The 11019-nt window shown below is 47.7% G+C and overlaps 1 protein-coding gene across 1 annotated transcript; it reads left to right on the top strand.

The window, feature by feature from the left end:
* Positions 1-966: 966 nt before the first annotated feature.
* Positions 967-11019, top strand: Cdca7 (cell division cycle associated 7). The gene is given in 9 exon segments (XM_023719217.1): positions 967-1081; positions 3713-3835; positions 6499-6657; positions 6660-6776; positions 7410-7490; positions 8416-8577; positions 9179-9316; positions 9889-10175; positions 10967-11019. Coding segments are annotated over 9 exon segments (1128 nt in total). The 5' UTR covers positions 967-1060; the 3' UTR covers positions 11007-11019.

Genomic DNA, 11019 nt, shown 5'->3' with positions numbered 1-11019 from the left:
CCAAGGAATCATCCCCAGGGAAAAGTGTTAAGAAAGGAAGAAATGTCTACGTTTTCTCTTCACTTGTTTTAAAATGATACTTAGGATCTTTCAAAGTAATCAACTTTTTTTTTTCTTTTCTAAAAGTAAGGTTTTTTTTTTTTTTTTTTGCTCTTTACCAAAAGAAAAAGTTTGACACTTTACTGTAGGTTTAATTTAAAAGGCGATGAAAATTATCTGCCTTTCTTTCTGACTCAGGTAATCCCTTATTTTTGAAAAGATCGCCAGGCCATATTAAAGGTCTTAAGCTTCTATCTCCAACAAATAAGGGTCTAGGGACCTTTCTTTTTTAATCCCACGACGTGTTTGCTAAACTGTAACGGCTGCTTTCCAGTTTAAACACTGCGGGTCTTATGCAAAACGAGTCCATTTCCCCTGCTTTCTGGAAAAATCAGGATTTAACTTATTTTATTGTTTCAGATAATGGTGTGGTTAACCAGAGAAGAGGAGTTAGACCTCGCCCGACGGAAAATCTGCTACAAAGGGAGGCGGTTCCGCTGGATTTTTCGTTATTTATATTGTTTAAATAATGTAATCCCCGGGGAGCAAGAAAAGTGTCCCTTTCGGGCGCCGCCGCCCCCACCTTTCCTCCGCAGCTGCGGAATTCATGCAAATCAGCCTGCTCGCCCCGGGGCAATCCGAACCACTTTCGCGCCACTCGCTCAGGACCGTGCAGCTGCATAAAGAGAGGGGTTTCTGGAGCCTCCCAAAACCCACTGTCTGAAAGCAAATTTTAGGAGTCTCCAAGTTTATCCTTGATGCGCAGAATACGTGGAGGGACTAGTGTTTTCCGGGGCTCAAGGTGGCCTTGTTCGCTGTGCGGACATTACCTCAGCTTGCAGGACCTGCGCCCCGACGCGGGAAAACCGTCCCGAGCCCCGCCCCTCGGGCCCCGACCGGGCGCCCCGCCTGCAAGTTGCGCGGCTCCCGCGGCTTCGGCTCGGGCTCGGTGGCACCGCGGTGTGCGCCTCCTTCGCGGTGTCCTCTTCCGCGCAGCTTAGCTTGGACGCCCGCCGCCGGCATGGAGACTCGCTGCGTGCGGGTGAGGGCTGGAGACAGACGCGAGGGGTGGGCGTGCAGTGCTGGTTGCAGGCGGGCTGGGGGGGCGGGCCAGAATCCCAAGCACTGCAGCCCTGGGCTTATCAACTGGTGGCCGTCCTGGGCGTCGCCGGTTCGAGCAAGTTCCAGATTTTGTGCGCTCAAGATTTTGAGCAACTCAGGGCTCTGGGGTTGTTCCCGTCTGCGTGCGCGTGGCGCGGAGGGAGGAGAGCCGCTCGCCGCTGGGAGGCAGCGCCGGCGACCCGGGCACGTGCGTCCGCTCTGCACGTGCGCGGGCCTGGGGCCGCTCCCGGGTGTCCCGGAGTCCGAGGCCGCCCCTCTCCAGCGGGGAGCACAGCTCGCATTCGTTGCGTGGCGCCCACGCGCACAGTGGATGCTCCTGGGACTTAGACTAAGGTCTGCGGCTCCTTTGGCCCGCCGAGGGTCTAGCAAACACTTTTCTGTGGGACGGGGGTTACACACTGGGGAGGAGGCGCCGCTGAAGGCCCGGGATCCAGACCTTTCGCTGCAGGGTCCAGGTCTTCCCCACTCCCCCTACCCCCACCCAGTCTCGAGCTGCGGAAGCCTGAAGTTAGGGCCTGCCCAGAAGAGGGGAAGAAAGTGGGGGCTGGGTGGAAAGGAAGAGAGTGAAGTGCTAAAAAGTGATCAGAGTTTAGGGGCTTACGGGCGGGACGTTGGGCTGGGTGGGAGGGGCGTGGTCTCAGCCCGAACCCTGCGGCCGCGGAACGGGCTTTGGCATCCAGCCTGCGGAAAAGCGGGTGTTAACTGTGTCGGGGATTCAGGTCCGACCCAATGTGTGACTCGAGCAATCTATTTCGCCTCTCTGAACTTCACTTTCCTCGTCTGCTGAGGGAGTACCTTTGCTGCCAAGCATTAAACAGGATGGGAAAGCATTTAATCTCTCGCCAGGCAGCCCCCCCCCATGAGCCGTATCAGTTCATATACTTGACGAGAACGGTCATCTCCGCCGTGACCATTTGTTTCTCTTCTGTGTTTTCTCCAAGGATATGTTTGCCTGGTAAATATCGAGGTTTGTGCTGACTTGTGAAAGATCATTGTGTGTTACCCCTGCTACAGCTCCCTACCGAATACCTCTCTTGAGGCAGTCCTGGGCTCTGACGCTCCAGGTAGATTGATGAGTGACTGGCAGGAATCCCCGAAGTAGTGCAAGAGGCGCTGCTTAAGTTATTAGGGGGTTGCAGGCTGGAGCTCCTTACAGTCCTGTGGTTTTTGTGCAGTCTGTTTCTCCTTCGTGGGGCTTGAATTTCCTCCTTTGGGAAATGGTCTTTAAAAGGACAGAAAGACACTTCTAGAAGTGCTGGGATGGTCTGTTAGGAACATAGGAAAGGTAGATTGCCATCTTTGCGCAAATAATTTTACTTTTAGTAAGAGACTGCAAGGCAGACTGTTGAACTTTTTTCGCATCTGACACCTTGTTTTCTGAGTCCTAGAGCAAAACTTGTCTTTTAGAAGTTTTCAGTGAAAGGACTCACTGCCACTCCATGGCCCTAAGGAAATAAAAACAAAGGAACAAATGGAACATTTAAGAAGTGGCAGAAACTGCTATCGTTTTTTTTTACACAAGATAGATTCCAGTTGCATTTTCTGATGAGCAGTGCAGGGCTGCTTAGTGTTTGTGAACGAGTGGAACATTTTTGTATCTACAAGTAATTTACATCTCATGAAAGGACTTGTAAAAAAAAATCCTTTTGCTTTTCTGAATACTAGGATCAAACCTAGAGCCCTGTGCATGGAATCTTACTACGGAGTAGCATGTCTGGCTCCTAGTAAGGGGCTGCAGGAACAGCTGAGAGACTGGTGCGGAGTGCTCAAGTAGAATGAAGTGTCCCTCTTGGTTTGGAGTGGTGTTTTGCTGGGTTGATACATTTGTGCCAAAGTCACTCTACTCCTGACTGGAATGCGGCTGTGTTGGCTCTTTGGAAATCTGCAACTTTGAATTCGAAGTCCTGCCCAATTTTGGTAGTTTGGGAAATTAGCAACACAGCACATAGTCCCAAGCGTACAGAAAAAGCTCTCCTTAATTTGATTTTGGCTGAGAGAGAAAAAAAAAATATTTTGCCATTTTGTACTTTTGAAATTTCCTTTATATTTATTTTAATTGTATTTAGGACAGGGTCTGCAGGATCTCATTATGTAGATTGGACTCTTGGTGATTCTCCTGTTTTCAGCCTCCCAAGTGCTGGGATTACAGGTGCCTGGCCACAACACCTGCCCAGTCTTAGTCGCCAGGGTGGGGCAGGCATGGTGTGGTAGGGGATCGAACCTAAGCTGGCGCTTTAGTCCGCTGAGCTATCAGGCCAGCCCAAAATTTCCTTTTAGAAGTACAGTTCATTTTTTTTTTAAAGTGAGATTGGATTTAAGGAGTTTAGCATTGGATTCATGTGGAGCTCAGCATAATGCTAAATGCTTAGGCCTCTTAAATTGGTAAATATCATTACATTTTTTTCCCCAAGGGTATCCCTCTTAAAATTTGACCTGGTTTAGAATTTTTTTGGTAGCAGTTGAACATCTTTGTCAGGTGTGAGAGATGAACACATCTACTCTGCTGTACAGTAAACATTCCACATAATGGTGTTGCCATTTCCATTTACAGGAAAAGGGACTCAGAGTAAAGAACGTAAAGAAATTCAGATATATGAAGTTGATTTCCATGGAAACGTCGTCATCCTCTGATGACAGTTGTGACAGCTTTGCTTCTGATAATTTTGCAAACACGGTAAGTGCTGCCTGAGAATAAACAGAATTGAATCTGCAGTACTCAAAATGCCCCAAATGCTTTGTGCGTGATTAAAACTGCTTGCTTTTTGCCTACATTTCTATACAGCCGTTAGGAAAATACAGTATGCACTGTAATTTCATTTCACTTTTTGCAGTGGTTCTAGGTAGTAATTGTTGGAGGCAGATTAGCTACTTATTCTATCCTTTTGAAATGTCGCCTAACCTAACATGCCTGATGATTTGCCATAACAACTCAGAAATCATTTGTAAACCTCTGAACCGTTTTTCTTTGTAACAAAAGCTATTCTCTTGTAGTGCACTTGTAAATGTGATTTGCTCTCTGCACGGTGTATGGAAAATTGGTTCTTGAAAAAGAAAAAAAAAGCACAACCACATTTATTTATTTATTTTACAGAAACCTAAATTCAGGTCAGATATCAGTGAAGAACTGGCAAATGTTTTTTATGAGGACTCTGATAAGGAATCTTTCTGCGGGTTTTCAGAAAGTGAGGTGCAAGATGTATTAGACCATTGTGGATTTGTACAGAAACCGAGGCCGGATGTCACTAACGAACTGGCCAGTATTTTTCATGCAGACTCTGATGCTGAATCATTTTGCGGCTTCTCAGAGAGTGAGATACAGGATGGAACGGTGAGTCTGAGAGTTTCACCAGTTTCAGGAAGTAGGGCGCACTTAAGGCGTAGTACCGTTTTCTGGGGGGAAAAGTTTTTTCTATTTTTGTTTTGGTCATGCCAGAAATTTTGTTGATCATTTGAAAATTTTGAACATTGTCCTGGAGCACTTCTTACTATTGTAGCCCTATTTGTAAATCTCAGGCATTTTGTAGATTCTGAAAACCTTGGAACCTCGTAAAATAAAGTTGGCCAAAGTGCAGGTTTTCCTGGTTACCACAGAGAGCCAGCGTACTGAGAGGAGCTGAGCTGCATGCACGTGTAGGTGCAGGCGCTGCTTCCCGTAATTCGCTCCATCCTGGGTCCTGAGAACCTGGGAGACCTCGTGGGTCAGAGCGTGGTGCACACAGGACAGGGAGGGCCCTTTCTGCCAGTTCTGTCTGCTGCTCCTGCTTTTGCTGTGTATGCTCCCTCACCTTTTGGCTGTTCCTCTGAGGCTGCTGCTACTGCTGCTGCAATGATTGCCCCACTCCTGAGCATGTGCTGAGCTCTGCAGGCCTGTTCTTGCCCCAGACTCTGCAGGGAAGCAAGCATGTGCTCCCGAAGGCGAGTGCATGCTTTCACCGGTATACACAGCTCCACTCCTGGGGCAGTGTCGTGGGTAACGTGTGAGCAACGATGACGCCAGGCCTGGGAGTACTTAGCACTGGGCTACTGTCCTGACACGCTTTTCTTTGGTACCTCCTGCTAGCCCCATGGGCGCTCGCTGCAGCGGCCAGCCAGTCTGCAAACCTGGACATGACCCTTTGTCAGTCGCTCAAATAATTCCTGGGTAGTGATTCAGGTTTTTGGGCATTACGATTAATAAAATGCCAGTTGATAAAATGCAAAGAATCCATAAAAGTTATTTGTTAGTTTTGTATTCTTTCCTGCCTAGACACGAAAAAGTACATGAATAGTGCCAAAAACCATGGGGATTTAAGAAAATTTATTTTATTTTGTATTTTAGGGAAGGGTCTAGAAGGTGTTGAGAGTCTCACTACTAGATCGAACTCATACTGATCCACCCCTTTACAAGGTTTACAGCCTCCCAAGTGCTGGGATTATAAGGGCGTGCCACCACGCCCAGTCTCACTAGCAGTCTCAGCGTGCCCTGGGGGTGGGGCAGGCCTGGGGATTGAACCCCCAGCCCCTGTACCTGTTTGCAGGCACTTTAATCTGCTGAGCTGTTTGGCCGGCCTTAGAAATACTTGCTTATTCACGCTAGGGGTCAAGCCAGGGCCTCAAGACTGGTGAGCACACTTTCCACCACAGTGCTACACCTGCAACCTATTAAGTTTTTAGGGGCTGGAGAGATGGCTCAGTAGAATAAGCACTTGCCTGGCAAGTGCAAGGGCCTGAGTTCAATCCCCAGTTCCTCTAAAAGAAAAAGGTTTTATTTTTTATTTTATTATTATTATTAATTTTTTTTTGGCTGAACCGGGGATTGAACTCAGATCCTTGCATTTGCCAGTCAAGCGCTTATCCTACTGAGCCATCTCCCCGGCCCCCCAAAAAGTTTTTAAATGTTAAAGTGAGTTTTGTGGTGGCTCGAACTTATAATTCCAGCTCTGGGAAGCTGAGACAAGAGGATTGCAAATTTGAGCTCATGCCTGGGCAATTTAGTAACTCAGTGAGACCCTGTCTCAGCAGAGCTGGAAAGTAGCTTGTTTCTGAGGCCCTGAGTTCCATCCCTAGTTCCCCCCAAAAGAAAAAGTAAAATGGATCTTTCTGAGACTTCATAGATGCTATATCTTTCTCCAGTACCTTAGAACAGTGTGTCCCAGATGGGCTACATGGTGTCACAGTACACTCAGATTACTTAAGTGCTTGTTTTGATTTTGTTAGCCCAAATGGTCAGTTACCCAATGCTGGTTAAAATTTATTTGTTAAAGTGTCTTTCTTATAAGAAGGATTTTTACAGTTGAATTGGTGAAGCTTATTTTCCATCAACAAGTCCTTAATAACACAATTGTTCTGATTGACCAGAGACCACAGGCAGCCCATGAGGGCTGCAGGACCCGCAGCCAGGGCAGACGCACGGGCCCTCTGCAGGGCAGATCCTCGGGCCCTCTCCGGGTGGCCATGAAGTTTCCGGTCCGGGTGCGCAGTGCCAGGGGAGCAGCTAACACAAAAGCCGCGCCCCCCCAGCCCCCCCCCAGCCCTCGGACAGTTCTGCCGCCAGTTCCAACTCAGATTCAGAAGATGAAAGCGGCATGAACTTTCTGGAGAAAAGGGCCTTAAATATAAAGCAAAACAAAGCCATGGTAAGTATCTGACTCTGAGTGCACTCTTCCTAAGCAACTTTTAGCTTACATCTGTAACCTAAGAGTGATTTCTGTCCGCTGGAAAGGCTTCATAACATGGACTTGAAATACGTTTCTTGGAGTGGAGCATGTAACTTAGTAGTAAGTAGAGTGTGTGCTTCTTAACTCTGGGGTCAGTCCATAGCATCAGAAAAAAAAGAAAAAAAACCCAAAAAATTTCTTTCCCAAACTTTGCTTTTTTTTTTCCCAGTAAGGGTCTATAGGGTCTCACTACGTAGATCAGACTCATAGTGATCCGTCTGTGTTTAGACTCCCAAAGAGCTGGGATTACAAGTGCGTGCCACCACGCCCATTCTCTGTTGCTGTCTCAGCGGTCCCTGGGGTGTCAGCCGGCCGGCAGGGCACACCAGGGATTGAACCCTGGCTGCTGTGCTCTGCCTACTCAGGTGCTTTCACCTACAAGCTTTGCTTTTTAGAATACATGTTAAAGACTTAGTTAAGCACAAAGGAGAAAGCAGAAGCTCTTAAACGTGTCAACTTAATGCAGCTGAGAGATGTGTCGTGTAATCTTTACAAGGTAGCTACTGCTTTTCTAGACCACTAATTTCTATTTATTTTTTTTTCCTCTTTTAGCTTGCAAAACTCATGTCAGAATTAGGAAGTTTTCCTGGCTCCTTCTCTGGAAGACCTCTCCCGGGCCCCAGATCAGTAAGTGTAAGTGATTCCTTGTTTGTGATGTTTTGGGCAAGCTAGAGCCATTTAGGCTGCGAGGCTGGCCTCTAACTCAGATGATCCTCCTGCCTCGGCCTCCTGAGTATTGGATTATAGGCGTGTACCACCCACCACAACATGGCTTTCAAAACTTTGGTTAATTTCTGTCCTTCCTAGCAGGGCTGAGCCAAGACTGAAGACTCTATTTCTCTGTAGGGCTTTATGATATTTACCCTGCATGGGAGATGTGTAGTAAATCGGGGAATCAGGAGAGCAATTTCTTTACCAGGAGGTGGCCTGATACGGGTGATTTTATCCTGAGAAGCTGGGCTGGAGCACAGAGGAATTTGGTGGCTCTGCTGTGGTACAAAAGGAAAGCCCATTGTGTCCTGTCTCTGTCCCCAGGAGGCAGACCAAAGCCACAAGGCAGGGAAGAGGAAAAGCCAGGCGTTCTTTTGTGCAGTATGGAAAAAGGTGTCCAGGGCTCAAGAGATTGACTAGCACAAGAATACAGATGTTATATCTTCATTAAGTAGAAGAATAAATGGACCAATTTGAGAGAACTTGAGCTTGACTTTACAAAATTATAATGACCAGGTGGGCTTGGGGCTCATTTTCTCTCCTTTATGGTCTTTTTGAAACCGTCTCACTATGCAGTTCAGGCTGGCCTTGAGCTCACTTTGTAGCCCGGGCTGGTCTCGAAATCTGAGTGATCTTCCTGCCTCAGTGTCTCTCAAGTGCTAGGATCACAGGTGTGCACCATCATGTCTGGCTTGGGCTCATTTTCTGTGCATTATAAAAAAGATCAAATGAGAAAGTGAAGCTCTCTTTTTACTTAAAAGGAAACCCTTAAAAAGGTGTAAATTTTCCAAGGTACTGCTTCTCTTTGTTATGAGATAAACAGATTCTGCCCTGTTTTGTCTGGCAGTCCAAGAAGCCTCGAAGGCGGACCTTCCCAGGTGTGGCTTCCAGGAGGAACCCTGAGCGGAGGGCCCGGCCGCTGACCAGGTCCAGGTCTCGGATCCTGGGGTCCCTTAGTGCTCTCCCCACTGAGGAGGAGGAAGAGGAGGAGGACGACAAGTACATGCTTGTGAGAAAAAGGAAGGCCTTGGACACCTTGGTACTTTGTCTCCTGTTGGCCCCTTACTGATTACCCAGAGCCTCCACACCCAGTGAACCAACTTAAGTGTTTTCTCAAGCCGTTACATTTTTTTGTTTGATTGTTTGTTCTTGACATCAGAAATTGAACTCTAGATCTTGTGCTTGCCAGGCAGGTGGCTGCACCATTGAGCTGTGTCTTCAGCCCTACACTTAGAACTGTTAATGTCACATGAACTGAGTTTGATTTTTCTTGTTTTGGGGTTAAACCCAGGGCCTTCACGGAGAACCACAGCCTCAGCCTGTTTTGTCTTTATTCTGAGACAGAGTCTTGCTAGATTGCCCAGGCTGGGCTCAGTTTTGTGATTCTCCTGCCTCAGCCTCCCAGAATACTGGTTGATTTTGTTAGGTTTTCTCAGTTGTAGGAGCCATTTCCACAATGTGGACCTTTCATCCCACATTACGCTTACGACCCCCCTTTTCTCTGTAAGCAGGTTGAATTTTCTGGGAAGAAAGTACAAATCAGGTGCCTGGGATTCAGAGTTGGGGGAGCCAGGCAGGAGCCCCTTCTCATGCTTCTCATTGTCACACAGGATGATGACATCCCCAGAGGTCGCCGCCCAGGATCCATGACCCTTCCACATATAGTTCGCCCAGTGGAAGAAATCACAGAGGATGAGTTGGAGAATATCTGTAGCAATTCCCGAGAGAAGATCTACAACCGCTCACTGGTGAGGGCCCCAGAGTTCTGTCTGGAGATGTAGACAGTGCGAGGGGAGATGGCCTGGCCCCGCAGCATTGCCTGTGCTTCTCCATGCAAGGAAAGAAGAGTTTACTATCCCTGGGAGGCAGCCCTCCCCCCCACTCGCATTACCTGCGTAGTATGTCTACGGGAATAGCAAATCTTTTTCTTATTTAGGAATGAATTCACTTGTTTATTGTGCATCCAGTGTGTGTGTGTATGTAGATACAGCGGTGTATGGAAGACAAAAGTGGATTAGGCAGAGTTTTGTGTATGCTGGCGTCAAACTGGGCCTCACACATGTCAGTTGAGGGCTCTACCCCAGAGCTGTCTTGTCTGTTCCTAGGACAATGAAGGAGTCTGCGGTGTGTGTTGTCGCCACTGGGAGCAGCCATCCTGTGTCCTAGGCTTCCCTTGCTATGCTGGGCTCCTGAGTGTGGCAATAGGAAATAGGATTCACAGAAAATGTCACCCTCATGTTTGATCAGGACATGCTTTAGAAGCACCGTTTCTCTACAAAAACAGTCTTGTCTTGTTTCCTTACTTGCTCTTCATTTGTAGGGCTCTACTTGTCATCAGTGCCGTCAGAAAACTATTGATACCAAAACAAACTGCAGAAACCCGGAGTGCTGGGGCATTCGAGGCCAGTTCTGTGGCTCCTGTCTTCGAAATTGCTATGGCGAGGATGTCAGGGATGCATTGCTGGACCCGGACTGGCACTGCCCACCGTGTCGAGGGATCTGTAATTGCAGTTTCTGCCGCCAGCGAGATGGACGGTGTGCAACTGGGGTCCTTGTGTACTTAGCCAAGTACCATGGCTTTGGGAATGTGCATGCTTACTTGAAGAGGTAAGGGCCATTTCTCTCTTCCATATCTGAATCTTACCTTCACGTAGGAGTCTAATAAAAAAAAAGGTTAGGAAAAAGAAAAAGAAAAAAAATGTTAGAATTCAGAATCGTTACCTCTAGGGCCGGGGGCAGTGGTGAATACTGACCGCAAGGAGTGCCTGAGGGGAGTTGGAGCCACATTTTCATTGGAGGAGTGGTAGATTGTACACTTGATGTGTTCGTTTGCTATGCCCATGTTCTTTTTGTATTTTAGGGAAGGGTCTTCAGGGTATTCAGGGTCTCACTACTAGATGGGACTCATAGTGATTCCCCCTGTTTACAGTCTCCCAAGAGCTGGGATTACAGGCTTGCGCCACCAAGCCCAGTCTCAGTTGCAGTCTCAGCGTGCCCCAGGGGTGGGCCCAGCACGGCAGGCTCAGGGTTCGAACCCCGGAATCCCTATCCCTTGCGCCTGCTTATGCTCATGTTCTGACTCAGTGAAAACATTGCTGAGGTAAGGCAGGAAAATCAAATTCTAGCCCTGTGGTGGACATGGTGGTGCAGGCTATAATCCCAGCACTTGGGGTGCTGAGGCAGGAGAATATTGCTGTGAGTTCAAGGCCAGCCTAGAATATACAGCAAAACACTGTCTTCAAACAAACAACACTTAAGTTCCAGCCCAGCCTGGACAATGTAGTGACTTAGTGAGACCCTGTCTTAAAATAAAAAGTTTAAAAAGGTTGGGGTTGACTTTCAAAAAAGAATTCATAAATCAGAAGTGAAATGCTGACATGTTTTGTTCTCTTTCACAGTCTGAAACAGGAGTTTGAAATGCAAGTACGTGATACCTAGAAGACTGGCCGCC

This window comes from Octodon degus, unplaced genomic scaffold (genome assembly GCF_000260255.1).
Source record: "Octodon degus isolate 3935 unplaced genomic scaffold, OctDeg1.0 scaffold00065, whole genome shotgun sequence".
NCBI classification, from domain to species: domain Eukaryota; kingdom Metazoa; phylum Chordata; class Mammalia; order Rodentia; family Octodontidae; genus Octodon; species Octodon degus.
Note: the sequence above shows the minus strand (reverse complement) of the source record. Positions and strands in the feature narration are given on the sequence as shown.